Source organism: Epinephelus moara, chromosome 22, assembly GCF_006386435.1.
Source record: "Epinephelus moara isolate mb chromosome 22, YSFRI_EMoa_1.0, whole genome shotgun sequence".
In the NCBI taxonomy this organism is placed as follows: Eukaryota; Metazoa; Chordata; class Actinopteri; order Perciformes; family Serranidae; genus Epinephelus; species Epinephelus moara.
The window spans coordinates 41,508,012-41,528,061 of record NC_065527.1 but is presented as its reverse complement, the minus strand read 5'-3'; the positions used below and the strand labels follow the sequence as shown (position 1 = coordinate 41,528,061).

Below are 20,050 nucleotides of genomic sequence, written 5' to 3'. Positions count from 1 at the left end.
TGTATACCAGCTTTAAGTGGCTGATCTGGCTACACCAGTATTGCGGATTTCAGACCTTGAATTGTCTGATTGTCGAATTTTCAATTATGTGCGAAAAAGTACAGGCCATAAAAAGGTTGCTGAACTTTATGTCGGGAAAGATCGCAGGTATCGCAAAACAACAAAAACGAATACTAGACTTGACTTCTTTGTCCTCTTATGTTGGATTGAGGGCAGACTGGACGCAAGAGGGACTTGCTATCACCTTTCAAGGTTATTATAGGACAGGAAGGGCCGGCACTCGCTGGTTAGCATGTTATTACAGTAGATATCTCAGCAACATAATACATGGACTTCTTTGACATGACGTCAAAAGTTGACAATGTTAGTTCATTTTTTAAAAATATTTTGAACTAAAATTCTTGCCATATCTTACACATTGTACCTTTATACAAATCAGTTTAGATAAGAAAACAACACCTGTTTTTGGATACATATTTATAAAACTTAACTGCAGTGGCAAAAGAATTTCAAAGTCATTACAAATACTGTAGAATGAGGTAACGATGGTTAAACATCAGATTAACTGTCAAAATTAATGATAACAAATGTTACAACAGAAACTACACCCTGCAGTCACACTTTTCCGTGCCAGCCCTTAGACAGCAGTCAGTCATTGATGCCACGGCTGCAAATAGGTAGGCAAATGATTAGTGTAGAAGCAGGTCGAAGCATGAGACACGCACAGGATCATTGTGGCTGTATTGTAAGTTATGTCACACAGCCATGGGCTACAGAACACTTCCTCTGTTTTTATGATTCACACTGCTGAATATGTTCCTTTAAATCGGACACCTGGTTTTTTCTTGTGGAAAGTTCTTGTCTTTGCTTTTAAAAAGAATTTTATTGGGATAAATCCTACAATTTACTACATGCTTGTATTGGCTTTTTGTCTATTTTATTGGTTCAGAGTTTGGTGCAGTTGCGTCATAGCTGAAAGTCTTCTGGCCCCAGCCCTTCCTTTGTGTGGATTTTATTTCCCAAGACACACAAGCCAGGCAGATTAGAGACTCCACATTGTTAAGCCAACAGACTCTGACTGTACTGAAGCAAATGGGAAAGCCCCAGCATACCTCAAGGCCGTAGCCATGGAGTCAACATTGGTGGGGCACAAATCTGCCAAATTTTCAAATTTCAAAATTTGAAAACTAATTTCATACTTTATTTATTTACAGTAGACTATTAGCTACTATTGTCTATATAAATTAAACATGTAACATAACTGACTGACACTTCACTCAGACATCACATAGGCTATCTGACATATATAACATAATAAAGACATTACCATTAGTTTATCACTTTCATGAGCACTATTGGTCAATACCAGTGGGGTTGTCCCCACTATATATTATAATTACTGCCTTGACATAACTCAACACTTGACACATTTTTTTAAATCAAGAAGTTAGGATCTCAACAGCTAGAAACACTGTCTTTCATATGTGTGTAAATATTGTTCCATTTAGAAATATTGAGGCTCATGAGTTGATGTTTTGGGAAATGTCTGAATAACTGACAGGTGGTTGCCCCTTTTTTACTTCTCTTCAGCTTAACCTTAAGAGCCACACCTTGCCAAACTTTGAATTTCATGGCTCTAAATAACAAGATGAACCTAAACTGTCTGGACAGTACATCTGTGTTTTTCTGCAGTCTACACTGCTATCCAAAGAATAAATATATGTAGGTTAAAAAAATAACGTTTTAATATAACACTGTTAGATAAATTCAATTAATCCATTACCTGCATGAAGGCAACTTCTAGCAGTGGGAAATCAAAGGCACAGTCATCCGGTGTGGCTGTAATCTCGTAGCTGATCTGTGAAGCAGTGGGTGTGTGTTTGGTAACAGTGATCATCTCGAAGGAACGACCTGAGAACTCAAAGGGTGGAGGTCTCCTCTTGTGGGGTACAACTGTAAGAAAACAATGCAAAAAACAAACTGCTGAACATCTAAGTCTTGATATTAGAGAAAAACATCTGCACAGTCCTACTGTTACACATCAATATCACATTTCATTAAGGGAAAGGCATTCCCATGCTCCACAATGCTGAATTGTTACAAACAATGTGCAGACAACATAATTAAATGTTGTCCGAATGCACAGTTGGCTTCAACATTAAAGAACATTCAAAATTACTATCTAGCTGCATACCATTTTCATCAACTGTGGTGGGCCGCTTTCCAATGTGAACGGCATCCACATAGAAATCTTCACCAGAGATGTCTTTGTAGAGGTAAAACTCGTGCAAACTGTATTCGCTTCCAATGTATTCTGTCTGCAGGGAGCTCTGCAGGTCCATGCATTTATAACTCCATCTGTCAAGAAATAATCACCTTTATAAGTGGATGAAAAGTTTGCATGTATCTGACAAATTAAAAGGACTCCATGGCATCTACTGACTTGTGGCCTTTAGTGAAGAGAGTGCTGATCTTTGCGGTCTCTGTATGCATTGTGCCTTGGATGTTGCGGTAAGTGAACTTCATTCCAACTTCATCCTTTAACATTCCCCTGTATGCAAAGCAAAGCTGCGAGGAAAGATAAAGGGTAAGTCACAGTTTAGTAGCCTTTTAGAGACAGTGGTAGCAAAGATTTAATTAGATACCTGCATGTTTAGATACATTTATCAGCTACTTTCTTCATCCAACCATCTAACCAGCTGTACAAAATAAGCTAGAGGCCGATTAAACGATTAGTCGACTGACAGAAAATTAATTGGCAATGATTTTGATTTATTTTAGTAATTTTCTAAGAAAAAAATCCAAACATTTGCGGGTGACATGCTTCTTAAATGTGACAATTAGATGCTTATAGTTGCCATGCATGATAATAAACAGATTGGTTTTGGATTTTTGGACTACTGGTCAGATAAAACATACCATCTGAAGACGTCACCTTGGGCTCTGGGAAATTACACAGGGCATGATTTCACTGTTTCCTCATATTTCATTGATAAAAAGATTAATCAATGAAAATGATTGTTAGTTGCAGCCCTAAAATGGACAAAAAGTAAAGCAGTTGTGAGTATTACCATGGGATGTCTGTTCAGTGAAACTGATCCGTAGCTGCCACCAGACTCTGTGGTATAACTCTTCTTGAAAAGAACCTGAGCGTTCTTCAGCGACCACAGGCCACAGAAAGCAGAGTTTTTCACTGGAGTCCCTTCCGCGGTGGTGATAAACTGGTGAATGCAAGAAATCAGAAAAGATCCAAAATTAGATGTTGTCTACAGATTTAAGTTCTGTGAGCTAATTCAAAGAAGTAAAAGGAGTGTTTAAACAAAAAAACTTCTGAAATTGGTCCAGTATCAAGCAAGACCACTGCAGCTGGCAGCAGCAAAACAGACTGCAATGTAACTACTCTGGGCAATTTATGTCCACTAGAAGTGCTTCTTTTTTTTCCACTGACAGATAATGGTTTTCTTTTTTTATTGTCTGACAACATTATGGAAAGGATCCCTCAGAGAGAGACCTTTTTGTTAAAGAGTAAGAGCCTTTTTGTTTACCCAGAAACAGCCAGGAAATTGGCATCATTGCAGCCTGTAGCTGCCGGCTGCAGCCTTCTGGCTCAAAACTGGACCAATTCCAAAAATTGTTGTCTCCATTAGTCACTCAGACACAAAAACATGGGAAAGTAGGGCCCACGTTGAAAAATACCATAGTTACCATTTAAAACAAATGCTTGTCACATTTCTCATAGTAGGGTTTTGTGTCACTTACTTTAAAATTACAGATGACAGTTAATAAAAACAAAAATAAATCTGTTATTTTGTCCTAACTGACCTGAGAATTGTCATATTCAAAGTCGTTGAAGTATTTCACATCAGTTCCTTCAGTGGTCAGGATCTCCTCAGGACACTTGGCTTTCATCATGTCCTCCAGAGCCAACTGCACCTGTTTACACAAACTGGATTTTAGTATTGTTTCTACTTTTAATATCAATTTCTACACAGATTGCCACATCTGCAATAACTTCAGTCCAACATGAGAATCTATTCTGACAATATAGTTTAGAAATAGTTTAAGTAATGATTATGAAACTATAGAGTAGAGAGAGGATAAGGCTTATAGATACTGTATCTGAGCACACAGAGAGACATTTTTACACACAACAACAAACCTCAGATTCATTTGCATTAAAGGCGATGGGCTCTGTAGGGATCCCCCCCCACAACAGAGTGAAGGTCTCCATGTTGCTTCTGCCCTTTGTCATCTCAGCAACCGTGACAATGGTGTCTGCACCATAAACCTTAACATGAAGAAGTTCAAAATCTCCTGCAGGCAAAAAAGACAGCTGATCAATTCATTTATTGCACTTCTGCTGATAAAACTACAAATACAATCAGGTACAGATATACCATACAGTGTAATAGTCAGTTACAAACATGCATGTGAATGAAGTGTAACAACCACACAAATGCAAAAGCATCCAGTTTTTCTGTGACTAGTTATTTTCTGTCTCTTCATACCTCTGTTAGAATTGAATGTGACTGTGTAGTGAGATCCTTGGCTGTCGTCCTGTTTGGTGACCTGGACTGTGTCGGGTTTGATGGACCAAAGTCTGTTTAAGGATGCTTCCACCATATCTGCTGAGGCGCTGACTGGAATCGGCCCTAAAAAAAAGAGAAAAAAAAACATAGTTTATGAACAAGCAAAATGGCTGGTATATACTGCAATTTCTTTAGATTAGAGATTACAGGTTTTACTTTCATAGCTTCCAAACATGTATACAGCCGTGATATTTTATGGTGATTGTTTGTGATTGTGATTATTTGTGGATGCTGAACAACAGTAGTTGTACTTTCATCATATTAATGTGCAAAACACAAACGCAACAAATTATTATTTTTTAAATGAATTAAATGTAAAGCTCATTACCTGTCATTGCACCTCCGTAGCTGAGACTGAAGAAGGTGCTTCCACAAAGAGGGCTGGTACAGTTGCTGTTAACGGTAACCCTCTGGACCTCTTTGACTGTAGCAACACCGCTGGGCCAGGAATCAAAGGTCACCACCTGGTTAACAGTGACAGTGAGTAAAGGTGGGGTACAAAAGTGAGAAACAGGTGTTAAATGTTGTACCCACTTTACCTCAACTTGTTATAATTTATAATTTCCTACATTCTTCAAAATGACTTAACAAACCTTGGGGAGCAAATGTGAGTTACAATAACATCAACATGAGGGTGAAGGGAGCAATAATTTAGCAATAATGCTAGCATTTTAACAGCAGGAGAGCACAAATGTTTCTAGCCAAGAAAAGCAGCATTCTTTGCTTAAAATGCAGTTAAGGTCTGCAATGACTACAGACATCTGTATCTCTGCCTCTAGAAAATGCAACTGTGAAGCTCAAAACCGCCAGAAAGAAGGTCAGATAAAGCCCTAACTTATAAGAGGAAAGACAGAAACCTGTTCATGCTTAATTGTCATTAGCTGCTTTTAACAGAAGTGTTTAAAAATGCATTTTAGAGAGCACAGTAATTCATAATAGTTAATTTCTTTGTACTGACCAAAGGAAGCTTGAGAGGTGGAAAATACCGTTTTTTTGTTTCACTGTAAACTCAGTATTGCCAACTTGGCGACTTTTTCTGCTAGATCAAGTGACTGTTTGGACCCACTTAGCGACTTCAAATTTAGCAACTCAATCAGACCATTTGGGGAAAAGAGATATATATATATTATAATTCACTCCCATACATGGTGCTAAGACTAATCGCAGTTGACGGCTCTTTTGCCATCAGCCCGGGGTCTCTCACCCTCTTTCCTCTTTCATTGTGCAGTATTGTAGGTGTGGGATAGGCAAGAGGAGAGGAGACGCTGCTCAAGACTGGAAATAGGGTAGCTGCTAACTAGCTCTGGACACAGGCTAAAAAGTCTGCTACAGTAACAGCTCACTAACAGCTAGGATAGTTTTTTTATAGGTGTCCGCTGAAGTTATAGCATCGCCCTGGTTCTCTCGTCAAAAAGTCAATGGAATTTTTCCATTGGATTTTGGATTAGTACAGAAAATAGGCTCTGTGGTAAACAAACGTTTATAAGACTTAGAAGTTTATGTTTATCAAGATAATCTTCACAAATGAACACTACTTTTATGATTGTTTTTAAAGCGTAAATGCAAATGCCAGTAGTAAATAGCTAATGTTAGGCTGTAGGCTACACAAACTACACAACAGTCATGTCTGGCATGATGACATTCTGTAGTCTCATTTAGCCACTTGTTAGCAACAGTCATTTTCAGGACATGTAAAGTCTTTAAAATGTACAAGTGGTGTATTTACTGACATATCTTATGTTGTAGAACAAAATGTGAAAGTCTCTTGAGCTTGGGCTAACCACCGACCATAATTCAGGCATTTAACCAAAATCCCTTTCAATAAACCATTGAATTTAAGACGAGGGATGCAGGAGTGCTAAAGGGACTCACTCCTGCACCATTCTATTGTTTGTTTTAATTCACACAACATCTGAAGCTTAAAAAGTTACTGTATGTGCTGCACTATTTCTCGGTCAGGAGCTCCCTTGGCTAGAGCATTGTTTCCAGTATTTATGCTAAGCTAAGATAACAGTCTCCTGGCTTTAGCTTCATATTTAGCAAACAGCCAAAGGTTAACATAAGGTAAGCAACTACATACCTGTGTTTCATCATACACGTCATATTCAGCCACGATATTCTGAACCTCGTTGATAGCATGGTACGTCAGGTCTTCTGTAAAGGAACTCTCCCCTTGGAATAAGCCAACGTTGAGACTGGCTGCGCCTCCATATTCTTGCTGCAGAATTTCAATGTAGTAGCTACAGGACAAATAGTTTATTAAATCATTTTCAAGGGAAACTATGAGTTCACAACTATGATGAATACGGTGTGCTATGAATTAATGAGCAGTAGTTTTTAAGAGCTAATTAGAGCCATTAGAGTCATATACTTACTGTTTTCCTGCCTCTAGGGCCAGTACTTCAGATTTTTGTGAGTCCCTTCTCATGAAATTTGTGACATAACCTGTCTGATACGCAACTTTAACCTGAGGTGGAGGTTATTAAAAAAAAACGAAGAAAAAAAATGAGCAGGAAAGATATGAGGATTTTATCACAAAATAATACAACATCTAAATTTCTTGAGTTATCTTTGTTTGTTTAAGATGGAAACATGGTGTGATTTGAAACCAGTAGGCCGGATTCATTTTGATTCAAACTCTTTTCATACCTTGTGTTCCGGGCGGCTGGAGTTGCTAAGGTAGAGCTCACATCGGTCGTCACAGTGGAGGTACATGGTATAGTTGGCACTGGCTGGAGGGACGAAGAAGCCACTGACTTTTGAACTAAAATCATTAAGGTCAAAATCAAAGATGTGGGGCGTGGAGTTGATCTGCTGTGTCCAGTATCCAGTTGTGTTCTCATTGTAGCCCCAAATGTCAGTTAGGTATCTGGGTCTTGTCTGGTTCCACACCTCCATCTTCAAGCCTCTTCCACCTGGGTTAAAAATGGAAATAAATGGTGGTGTATCAAAATACGAGCTGAAACGATTAGTTGATTAATCAAGGAATCAATGAGTCGACTAACAGTAGATTAAAGGTCCAGTGTGTAGGATTTAGCAGCAACAATTATTGAGGTTGCAGTGCTGAAACTTCTCCAGTGTGCCAAATGAGCAGGAGAACTACAATGGGGATGAGAAAATGCAAATGGTACTGTCTGATGATGGCTAAGCTTGAGTTATGACGTTTAAAAGTAGCGGGCTGATCCACGGCTAAAGTGCCTTGTTAATATGCTGTTGAGCCTGTTGTCTGCAGCTGTTAATCTAACTTTTCACTGTGGCTGTTTCTGCTTTTACTCTTCCTCCCTGTGACTCTTTTTTTATTGAGGCAAAGTTGCTGACAAAGTTCTGCTAATTTGGTGATTATCACACTCCATTTCCTATAAATTTTCATATTCTATCAATATTCTATAAACAAATTCTTCAAAATAAAAGTCCCCTGTTATATCAAGTAAAAGCTTTTATTGTGAAGCAGCAAAATAAGGAAACGTTGAGTTTTCATCAGCTGTAACTTAACATAACTCCTATACAAATGAAAGCAAACTTGAAACAGTAAAATAAAGCAGATATCTTGAAGTACAAACAGGGACCCAAGAGAGAAACTAAACTATAAACTGCAGTTATTCAGTTAGGAGCTATGAAAGCACTGAGAGCTGAACATACAGAGACTTTAAAAAAAAAAAGTTTTTCTCTTTGGTCTCTTGTGCAGACAGACATGAGCTGAGTCTTGCAACACATGCTTTATTCAGGGGAAGTAATTGGGTCATCGGGGGTTGGCTGCAGTTGATGAGATGGTCCATTTCGGGTGCATCTCACACAGCTCGGCATGTTAAAGCTCACATAGTAAACATAAATCTGTGCTGCATGGTTTGACTCAGCCAAAATTGCTAATTGAAAACCCCTAAAATACATAGTGATTCCTTTTTCCAGGTGATTATAAACTAATGAAAACATAGTTATGAATATCATATATACATTTCTGACAACTGATGCCCCTAAATCCTTTACACTGGACCTTTAAACTATTTGATAATCTTTTATCAGTCATTTTTTAAGCAAAAATGCTGAACATTGGTTACAGTTGCTAAAATGTGAGAATTCACTGCTGTTATTTCAAATTTATGATAGCATTAAATAGTTTTGGGTTTTGGATTACTGGAAGGACATAATAAGTCATTTGGGTTTTCTGAAATTATATTGGGCATTTTCCACTATTTTCTGACATTTTATGGACAAAGCTATAAATGAATCAATAAAGAAAATAATCAGCAGAATAATCGCATGTGAAACTATAGCTAGTTGCATTTCTACTCAGAAATTATCATTCAACAGATGCATGGCAAACTGTCCAACTCCTAGAAAATATAAGGAGTAAATGTTGAATATATCCACAGGTGTAAGTAGCTTTTGTTTCTTTTGCAATTTAACAGTGTTTGTAGAATCCAACATGAACACAAGCTTGTAGTTGGAGCACTCTTTTGCATACTGCATACTTGAATACATTCAAATTACATGGAGCACTCCGGAGCGATAACTTTTCTGACGCACTTTTCTTACAGTCGAAACTATATAAAAAGCAAGGAATTTATACGCTTACTGTTTGATTTCAGTCAGCCAAGATGACTTTAAATGTTTATCTTGTTTGTTTACCAGTGTATGTATCTGCTACTGACATCAGCTCTATAAAAGTCCTTCCCATGACATATGATCAAAAATATGTGGTTCTGTCACAATCAGATAACAGGTTATCTTGTTACAGTACACAGCACACCAAAGCCTCCATCAAAGCCTCTAGGTGTGATGAACTGCGACAAGTGATGGGATCATCATCTTCCAGACAACCAGGAGAGATGCTTTGAATTCTTCCAGTGGCTGAGTTGTCAGGTGGTGTTAATACTTTGTTTTGAATAATGCTACCACACAATGACAAATCAACAGGATGGATCAAGAACATTGGTTGCATCACATCAAAAGACAAAAGACCAGAAGGAGAAGAGGTGTGTTCTGACCTGGGTAGACTGTCATGTTGTTGTTCATCGCGTGTTTGGCGGTCCTGCACGTAATTCTGTCATCAGAGACACTCTGGATTTCACACGGCAGGCCTGAGGAAAACTCAAACATCAGTGACTGACAGCAACTCACAGTAACAAACACAAAGACACAATAGCACAGACACAAAGTACAGTTGTTGTAATCATCTTCTTGCTTGTTGCGTTGTTCCATTACCTCTAATTATTGCAATGTCCATATTTTATCAATTTATTTGTGATATTTTGTTTCATAATATTTTGTCGTTACATGTTTGGTTGTTAGTGTTCTATTTTATAGTAGGCCTACATCAGTGGTGGTTCCAACCTGGGGGTTAAGAGATCCTTGACAGGAGAGGAGCCAGAATAAAATGTTTGCCACACAAATTAATCTTTGCCTCTATTCTACTAAGTAAATACATAATTTTGCTTCTCTGGGCTTCAAAAAATAAAATAAAATAAAATAAAAAAATCTCTCTTTGATCACAACCATGAATGGGGACAGTTTGGATTTTTTCAAGTGAGGCCATATGCAAGAGTTTGTTTTAACTGTTGTGTGACTTGAGTGTTTTAAAGGGGTAGTTCAGTTTCACTAAAGTCACGCAATAATTAAAACAAACTAACACATTCAAACCCCATTTAAAAAATCTTTACTGTCCCTCTGTGTGTCAAATTTTCATAGAATTTCTTAAAAAACCTAAATAGTCTGCTGTACAGATGATCAAAATTTGGAACCATTGTTGGATGTTTTTAAGATTTCTAACTTTAAAACATTTTTTTGAGGACATGAAGGTCTGAAAAATCTGATTAGGTCAGTTACATGAATAGGCATACTTAATTTTTGGACTTGTGCACTGCCACTTGAAATTGTATCTCTGGGTTCTGTATCTGGTTATATTAATATCTAGTGCCATCTTTACAATGTGAATTGTATGCTTGTTATCTGTTGTACAACCATTGTTATGTAACCATCTATAGTATATGACTCTCGTCCTGTTCTGTCTTATTTTAAGAATGAAATGCAATCTATCACTTTATCATGGGCAATCAAGCATTTCAAAATCAAACACTTCAAGCACTTTATCTTGGACAGCCAGCAATAGCATCTTGCACTTTACCGGACATTCAAGCACTTCAAGCACTTTATTATGGAGAGTCAGTTACAGCATTTTTCACTTTACCGGGCATTTTTGCAATAATAATCCAGTACTTGCATGCACAATTGCCACTTTATATGGACCTTCTGATATGATATTTTGTGGATTTTTTATGGACTTCCTAATATGAATTTTCAGCACATGCACTTTATAACTGTACGGGCGCAATAGAATTTCACTAACTATATAATGTTGTCCCCAGCTCAGCTACACTGTCAGCACTGTCATTATCATGTCTTCTTGTTGCTATGCCATGCCTTATTCTCCTCTGTTATACTTCTACTTGCTTTGATGTCCTTCCCTTTCTCTCTTCTCTTTCTCTCCCTGAACACCTACCTGCCAATGGGACAAGGGGTGGAAATTAGCCGCTTGGCTACAATCTCTTACATATTTACATTGTTAATGTTCATTAATATGTTCGGTCCCATTTTCAAAAATAAACAAATAAATAAATAAAATAAAATAAAATAAAATGAAAATGTGATTACATGCCAGATTGTATGAGCGTGTCGAAAAGTGCCGATTCATTCCTGTCCTGTCAAACATGTTCTTTTATTTTAAGTCAACAACATTAAATGACGCATGACATCTGATGTAAGAATGTAACAGCTCACTTGTCATGGTCTTTTGTGTCTCTCAGCTTAAAAAGATTCTTTCCTGTCTGTCGTGCGACAACTCTGTTTTTTTTTTTCAATTTGTTTGTTGTCAAAGCGTGCACAGCTTCTGTTTGTGTTAAAGAGGATTATCACCATTGCACGCCTTTAGGCCCCAACAATGGGTTAGGTTTTGTTTTGTGGAAATGCGTCACATTCGTCCGTTCATGCTCTTTGAACACTCTGTACTGTGTGAATATATCAGAAAAGTTGTCACGGAGTTGGAAACTGGCTTCAGCTGGTGAGTGGAAAGTTTCCATTCTGGTTACCTGCAATAAGAACACGTGCTGGGTGATCAGTTTCGTCGAAATAGCGACCGTGGATCGTCAACAGGGTTCCACCCATGACACTGCCCGTGGATGGGGAGACTCCTGTCACCTCTGAACCAGAGACATAACAAACACTTCACTGTAATAAGAATAAATACTACAGATAAAGTACTTTATGATGAACCAACAACACAGTCTCACAGAAATACGTGAACGACCTCTTAACAATGCATTATGCAGCAGTTTTTCCTTATCCGCTGTGAGGGTCCAAAAGACAGAGGGATGTCGTATGCTGTAAAGCCCTCTGAGGCAAATTGTGATTTGTGATATTGGGCTTTATAAATAAAATTGAATTGAATTGGGCACGAAATGTGTTAAAATTACATGCTGGCAACACACAAATCATACTAATGCAAAGTCTATTACAAACTGTTGTAGCTTCGTTGTGAAACAACTGCAGTTGGGCTAGGTTTAGTGAACATAAAATACTTGGTTAAAGGTCCAGTGTGTAGTATTAAGGGGCATCTGTTGGCAGAAATAGTATTTAACAGTTTTCACTGGTTTATAATCACCTGAAAATAATTGTGTTTTCATTACCTTAGAATATGCTGACCCTGTCACAATGTTTTTACAATAACCTTCGGGTAGAAAACCTCCTGCATCACATACATAAAATATAACAGCGCTGAGGACCTCTCTGACTTTGCATTGGCATTGTTTTCATGCCAACGCATAATTTAACACATTTCATGCAGACAACTATGCAATGCGCTGCTAAGATTTTGTGTCTATGTCACGTCACGTATTTCTATGAGACTGGACTGGAACAAATGTATTCCTGTCCCTGTCCCCTGTCCCGTACCTGCATGGGTCTGAAACATGGAGAACTTGTTCAAAGCTGAAACCATGTACAGCTTTTGTTCTGGTAAACTCCTAAGGATTAAAAAAAATCATATTATTACAGTTGTTTATATAATAACATTGTTGTTTATTGAAACAATTTGTCACCAAGAGGAAATCTTCAGCAGCTGTCTCTTTCTCAATATCTATGCATTTTTCACACAGTGCTTAGAGAACAATAAAATGATATATGTCATATTAAAACTTTAGACTTAAGTTCAAATGTAAAGGCATACAGAAATTAGAGTTAACGTTAAGACTAATGATTTAACTGTGGTTTACCTTCCATAATCAGCATCATGAATGAAACTTATGTTGTGATGTCCTGTTGGAAACAAAACATAATTATTAAAGGACAGGTTGTACAGTTTCAAAATTGACCTTTTTTTTAATTGTATATTTAGAGCAGCTGTAATAATGAACAAAAACAACTTACCAATGTACGTCCCCGTTATTTTGCAGCTCATTTCTCCATAAACAGAAGTTTCAGAGTCCAGTCGTAGGTTATATCTATGAAAAATATTTGAAAACATTTAATACTGTAACCTAAATTTATAAAAGTATTTATTTAATTACGGTTCCTTTTTTTTAAACACAACTTCACACAAAATATTTCCCTGCAACTGAAGTTGTGAGATAAATCTAAACTTGAATTCATATGTTTAATGTCTAAAGTGTGGTGCATTTTGTTGTGTTTTTACTGTTATTTTATTTAAATGTAATCTACAATTAGACACATTACTTACAGTTCATCTGAATTCGGTTGGAGCAGCTCGCATGGCATCCCTCCCATGTAGGCTCTGCAATATATAAAAAAAAAAGATCATATTCACTGATCAATTACAAGAGAGAGTTTGTATCTAAACAGTATATTTTAATGTTTAAAGACACTGGTAGTTGATGAGTAAGCAAATAAACCTCTTCTGCAACTCCCAGTCTTACATTATCTTAAAACAAATGAACAAATGTCAGTGAGATCACTTCAACTGTTGGGTCAGTCAGCCTTCTTTAGTAGGATATTGACACTATACCGGCGTCATACAGTCAGCAGCTAGACATGTCACTCATTTAATAAAATAAATATTTTAATGCTTGGGTGAGATTAGATATTTTATAGCAGTGATAAGCAATTTATGGCTCTTGGACCAAATCTGGCCTGCAATTGGGTGCCGGGTGGCCTGCTGGCCATTTTCTATTTTACAGTGACACCCGACTGATTCACACTAGGATTTTTTTTTTACTCTGAATATAAATAAAGTGCCTGAGTGAAAAAAAAACTGTAAAATGATGGGCGACCATCACCCATTGGTTTGTGTATCCCTGTTTTAAAGCCTCCAATTCAGCATTTCTGGCTAAGATGAGTGAGGACAGCAAACACTGAAAGGATGAAAACACGAGATTCATTTATTATACTGATAATATTAATAATGCTATTAACTGACCCGGCCTCCTGTCATTTTGCACAAGTGGCCCCAGGGCAAAGCAAGTTGAGTATCCCTGCTTTACAGTAATATGAACATTTTAAGTTATTTGTTTTATTTTATTAATACCTCAGAAATCTGACATTGCGGCCATTGGAGCTCTTCTCAGTGTTGCTTCCATACACATTAGTGTAGATCCGTCCTCGCACTGTCACCACGGTGCCTGTAGTGATTTTGAGGTGGGTTAAATATACAGCTGAATATGGACTCTGTAAATGAACTGCACGCTATAGATATAAAGATATGTACCTGGGGGACCACTGAGTGGACTCAGCTTGGTGATAGTAGGCGTGCGATACCACACAGTCTGAGAAAAGTTATAAATAGGAATGGTTAAAAAAAAATAAATCCAAATTTGACTGCAGGATGAATTGATTTTTAAGTGAAGGTGTCTGTGATGCTTGAGCTGCAAACTTACATAGAAGCTGCAGCTGCCTGAATTGGGCACACCATTGCACAAATTCCTGTTAGGGATGGGAACACCGTCCACACTGACACGGACCATATAGTGATCATTCGGCATGGGTCTGTGATGGACAAAATGAATCATTTCAGATAGATATACGCATGAAGTGACTCATTAAAAATGTGTTTACTTAAATAAGGGTCCCCTTGGCCTGTAAGGCTACCTGGTGTAACATGTGATCCGGTTGCCATGTGTTGAGTCTCTCTCCACATCACAAGGGATTGTCCTGGTATCTGACACAAAGGTCACACGGTTGCCAAAAGTGTCGTCTGCTGGATTGAGCTGGAACTGGTTCTCCTGGGCAAAACCTCAAAAAAGAATAAATGCAAAATGTTTTTGCTGGATAAAGGAAGTATACATACAGACTAAAAAAGTCCTGGAGGATTTTGTTTAGCATCATGACAACTGGTGAAGTTAAGTCCCACAAGTCACACTAAGGCTGGGGTATACGTAGACAATATTCTGATATTTTTGACCTAATCCCTTCGCATTGATATTGCAACGATCTTGTAGACTGTTGGTGCTTTCAGAAAATATTTACAAAAGATTTAAAAACTTTATTTTTATTATGCATGCATAACAGAAATGCAAACGTGTCATCCTAAAATGGTGCATTAAAAAAAAGAAAAAGAAAAAAACCCCACACATATTTGCATATAGAATAAGGCACAAATGTGAGAGATTATAAACGGTCATTAATAAAATGTAAACAATATAACTACAAAATATAAGCAATTTTAAGTATAAAAAATATATATATGTAAAAGCACAACTGATGAGAGTACAAGCATTAACAGCAGCAGCAGCAAAGTCCAGTATGTGCGATACACAATGTACACAATCAGATCTTTGATAAATAATCATCATATTAAAAGTTTGGTTTGAGGTCCTCCCCTTGGAAATTTTGAGCATCAAATACTTCATTACCTGCTTTCTGGTGAATTTTTCTGCAAACATTAATTCATTTTCTGCTTCAGTTTATGGTGAAAATGTCTTAAATTTCATAAAAATAAAAGGCTTTTGCTATTTTCATGTTTTTATTGGGGGGCGACAAATCAGGCTGTTCACACAAACTGTTCTGATGTTTTCCTAAGAAAAGTGGATGCATCCAAAGATGTACATCTCCCACGTAAGCATGGGCCAGCAATTCGTGAATAAACCACATATTTTGGAAGTTTGCAATCATGTGACCAATACACTGACGGGAGCAAACAAAGAAGCGGCCCAAGCAGTCTTGTAATGAGGCGGGTTGGTGGTGGAAGGGTCACTAAACCGTGGACTTACCCCTACGACTTTACCCAGGAGATGCGTGTTTGGAACTGTGTGAACTTTAAGTGAACTTTGAGTCATTTTAAGGTACGTCTTCACCATGTTTCTTTCCCTAAACCTAACCACAGTAACATTGCTTGCCTAAACCTAACCTCCTTTACTTTATGTTTAAGACGTAACATCATTTGTGGGGTGCATATTCGTAGGATATCATAAGAACCGTTCTATGACACTACGTTGGACAGATGCATATGTTCTAAGTATTGAGGGGAATATGTCCCCTGCGCCCCCCTAAATCTACACCTATGGTAATCTGGATATAATGACTAAGTGGGTAAAAGCCAAACAATAGAACAGCTGAAACAGTCTGGTAATTTCAGAAAATAACATCTCTTTATTGCAATGCAGCCTTTAAAAACACGAAAAGACAACACTTATGATATTATAATATTCAAAATCTAATAACAATATCTTGTTACATTGCCCAACCCTATAAGTCGCACATGGGAGAAGTTTGCCTTTTTTTTTTTTTCAGAAATTGCCTTTTTTTGTAGGAATCTATTCATTCTAACCCAAAATAAAATACTAAATTACCACAGCCACCCATCTTGTCTGATAAGTAAAGAACAGTCCCTTACTATTAACAAACCTGTGAACACTGTAACCTGTTTTGTCTGAGGAATAAATCTCTTACCGTCTCCATCAATGACGACTTGTGTTGCTCCATTGGCGCTGCCAATATGTGGAGTTATGTAGGAAACTCGTTGAGCACCTGAAATAAACACAGCATGCATTAATGTAAGATCTGTGTGTTAGAAATAAAACAACATGCACGATCTTTTCCCCCTTGCATTTGGCTAGTGGTGACTTGTTAAGAAATGTGGGTAGTTTCTGCATTAAAAGAGGCGCTAACATACATCCACGAGGAATTTCATTAGGAAAAAAATGCAGATTTTATGAACTTTTATTATTACTATAGGCTACTTTGTAAGTAGTTACTCACTGCAGCAGCTCCAGAGTGCGAGGAGGAGAGCCGCCAGCTTCTTCGGGGACTCCATCCTGGAGGTGTTCCCAGATTTCCCTGCTGCTTCACCTGCAGTCTGAATTGATGTTGTAACCTACCGTTAGCTGATGGGAAACGGTCAAACATTTAACACCAAACGTACTTCTTTAGTAGCCTTTATACTGCCTGTCACAGAATGACGCAAATCCCTTCATGGATATTTCACAGCTATAGCCATTAAACTGATTGATTAAATACATGCCACTAAATATGTAACCATCAAAAGAAATGTTTAAAATATTGATGTTTCAAAATCAAAACGTGATTTAAAATGAATAAAGCCCACCTGATGAAAACGACGTTTATTTGTTGGATGTATCAATGGTCCACAAAGATCAAGAGACACACTGCCTTTTCCTTCTCTCTGCACAGCGCACTAACTCTTTGTGAAACAGCTCAGTGCTCCGCCCGTCACCTGAAACTGGGAGGAGACTGGTGTGATCAACCCATTCTGATGCCATGTTCATCTACCACCATCACTAGCGTCACCACCGTCACCACAGTTTGGATCTGTAGCTGAAATCTAACCAAACCAGATTTGTTCATTAGCTATAAGGGAAGACAGCTGGGTCAAAAAAATACGATGAGTAGCACGCTCGATGAAAGGGAATCTAAATCATGGCTTTGATGGGAGTAAAGAGGAAGTAGGGGAACTATAAAAAGCCCAAAATAGATTGGTCAGAAGTCTGTCAGTCATCCATGTTTCCTGGTCAAAGTGACTGGAAAAAAACCGAACACTGAAACAGATAAATCACTGGGGAAAAAAACCCATCCACCTTTCCACTGTACACCTGTACATGTGCTGCAAACCAGTTTAACTGCAGGGCTGTTTGATTGTAGTAAACTGGTTTTCAAGTTATTGTGTCCAACCTACCATTTATCGTAAGAAACGTGACATTTACAAAACATAAACACAGTATTGGTTGTTGTCTGTGAAAGTGGACAACAGGGGCGTTACTAGGATTTAGGACATTGGAGGCTTCACCTGGAACTCTATAGGGGGGTCCATGGGATGTTCCCTGGGAATTTTATTTATGACCAAGCTCTGTTTTTATGGTTTATTTATGCACGCTACCATCATATTTAACGTATTTAGATATGAATTGTGACGTTAAAAATATTAGAAGTAGTTGTTAGTAATTAGTATTGAGTAGAAACAAAATACTTTGCAACTGCTATCATTAAAATGTAAAGCATTTTGATATACTTGTACTTGAGTATTTCCATTTTATGCTACTTTATTCTACTCCTCTACATCTCTAAATGTATATATATATATTTAGGGCTGAAGCCTCAGACGCCCAGGCCCAACGCCACTGGTGGACATATTCGTGACAAGACAAAACAGACAAACATGGTTCAAGGGGTGGACAAAATAACAGGAACACATGGCACTACTGACAGCAATAAATTACAGCTCGATGCTTTAAATGTCCATTATTGAGGCACATTTGTCAGATTGTTAAAATGGTAGGAGGTTTCTAGTTTCAAATTCAAGTTTAAGTTTATTCTGTTATTTCAGTTGTGAAAACAAACATTTAAAAGGTGGTAAGGTTTCTTTAGGACTGGAGTATAAAACTGACATATTATCAGACAAAACTAAAAGGATCAAGACAAAAGCCTAAATCATTTAAAGTGTATGGGTTAAAGAAAACCTGAGTGCATGTTATGTATGGGAATGCATTAGCAGCAGAGGCCCATGGAGGCAATCTACACAAGAAGCAAGAGGAGGTACCGTTGGCCTATTACATCACTACCAGAGAGGTCATGACAGTAGGCGGCCATATTTTCTGAGCTTACATCACTTAAAATTCTGAGCATTACAGAGTTTGGACAAAAAGAAATACGGGTATACATAAAACCCAGTGTTATGTTTTTTTGTGCTGTTTTTTTTTTTTTTAAACTTTTTATTTTAGTGTATAATATTGGTCGGGTTTTCCTGATATTTTGTCCACAACCTTTATGTACACATAAAAAGCTTTTAAATTGTGCAACATACCATACGATTTTTATAGATGTTTTAATGGTAAAATCAAACACATTATGGCTGTATAAATTATATAAATGATATCTGACATGTGCTGTATGTAGGTGGACTATTGTGTCAATAAACTGAATTACAACACTCTGCAGCTCAGGTGTGTCTATGTGTAATTTCAACACCAAATGTTGTAACAACCACCAAGCACACCAAACCAAAGACAGGAAATCTCTGACCTTTCATAACATACAAAGTAGCAGTGTATTATTAGTTAATCATGACATGCTGTACAGACAGAAATCAGACTATTACAGTAACCACAGTGTTAGTCATCACAGCTGGTCTTTGTCATTGTCTTGTCTGTGCTCTTATCACTTATATCCTCATTTCCTTCAACACTTCTACTGAGAATAAGGAAGAGTTACATCATTTCCTGTATTTATAAACCCTGACCTCTCCAAAATGCAATTAGGGAAACATTGTCTTGAGGTTTTCAACCAACTAACCATTTGTTTTTCCTGGTGCATAATGATCATTATAGGCCTCCTGAGATGCTAAAGGGGCAGTGGACTCTTGTTCTTTCTTATAACAGCTGTGAAGAGCTAGGAGTTTTGAATGGCTTTACATTTTTTAAGCAAATGTCAACTTTTTGTGTTTGATGCATTGTCAGGCAGGACTATAGCTCATAAAAAATGACATCAGAGACAGAAATCTGATTCGCTGACACAGAGGGAGGACAACTTTGCAACTAGCAACCTCAAGTGGTGGTGAGACATTACTGTTAAGGTCTTTGAAAAGTAATGTGATAAAAAAGTATTGCACAGCTTTATACAACATTGCATTCACTACACGTATGTGACACATAAAACCTCTGAATTCTTGGATCCTTTAATCTAAATACAGTGTTGTACCCTACAGTGTATTATTTCAAATATGTTAAATGTGTTATGACAGAAGGATTTGGATTGAGTAAGTGGTGTTCATGTCTGAATATGTCAGCACTGGGAGACAGGGGAATGTTGTCACACAAGAAAAAGTTGATGCTTCTCTTTTTTATTCAGTCAAAAACATAATCATATTTCGTACATTTTCATATTCAAACTACACCAAACCACCTTTTCCTTCTGAGCTTATAAATACAATGATAGTTATTTTCAAGGCATGAAACAGACAGCATAGTTACATAGGGTCTGCATCTCAGCTGACAATATAATTGGAA

General features: G+C 37.5%; 1 protein-coding gene across 2 annotated transcripts in view; it reads right to left on the bottom strand.

Moving 5' to 3' along the window:
• LOC126384109 (fibrocystin-L-like) overlaps positions 1-17,220 on the bottom strand; it is a 62,710-nt gene extending 45,490 nt beyond the window's left edge. Inside the window, exons 1-24 of one of the 2 annotated variants that reach the window (XM_050035015.1) lie at positions 17,137-17,220; positions 16,791-16,915; positions 16,482-16,559; positions 14,682-14,826; positions 14,471-14,579; positions 14,302-14,359; positions 14,122-14,215; positions 13,318-13,371; positions 13,008-13,081; positions 12,854-12,896; positions 12,534-12,604; positions 11,672-11,782; positions 9,575-9,667; positions 7,239-7,504; positions 6,965-7,056; positions 6,670-6,829; positions 4,918-5,053; positions 4,509-4,652; positions 4,160-4,314; positions 3,823-3,933; positions 3,072-3,221; positions 2,444-2,568; positions 2,195-2,358; positions 1,784-1,953 (exon numbers count right to left, since the gene is read on the bottom strand). In XM_050035015.1, the coding sequence (XP_049890972.1) occupies positions 1,784-1,953; positions 2,195-2,358; positions 2,444-2,568; positions 3,072-3,221; positions 3,823-3,933; positions 4,160-4,314; positions 4,509-4,652; positions 4,918-5,053; positions 6,670-6,829; positions 6,965-7,056; positions 7,239-7,504; positions 9,575-9,667; positions 11,672-11,782; positions 12,534-12,604; positions 12,854-12,896; positions 13,008-13,081; positions 13,318-13,371; positions 14,122-14,215; positions 14,302-14,359; positions 14,471-14,579; positions 14,682-14,826; positions 16,482-16,559; positions 16,791-16,845 (2,658 nt within the window). In that variant the 5' untranslated portion in view covers positions 16,846-16,915; positions 17,137-17,220. The remainder of the gene's footprint in view (positions 1-1,783; positions 1,954-2,194; positions 2,359-2,443; positions 2,569-3,071; positions 3,222-3,822; positions 3,934-4,159; positions 4,315-4,508; positions 4,653-4,917; positions 5,054-6,669; positions 6,830-6,964; positions 7,057-7,238; positions 7,505-9,574; positions 9,668-11,671; positions 11,783-12,533; positions 12,605-12,853; positions 12,897-13,007; positions 13,082-13,317; positions 13,372-14,121; positions 14,216-14,301; positions 14,360-14,470; positions 14,580-14,681; positions 14,827-16,481; positions 16,560-16,790; positions 16,916-17,136) is intronic. The other variant, XM_050035016.1, reaches the window with a different exon arrangement.
• Between the last annotated feature and the right edge of the window lie 2,830 nt (positions 17,221-20,050).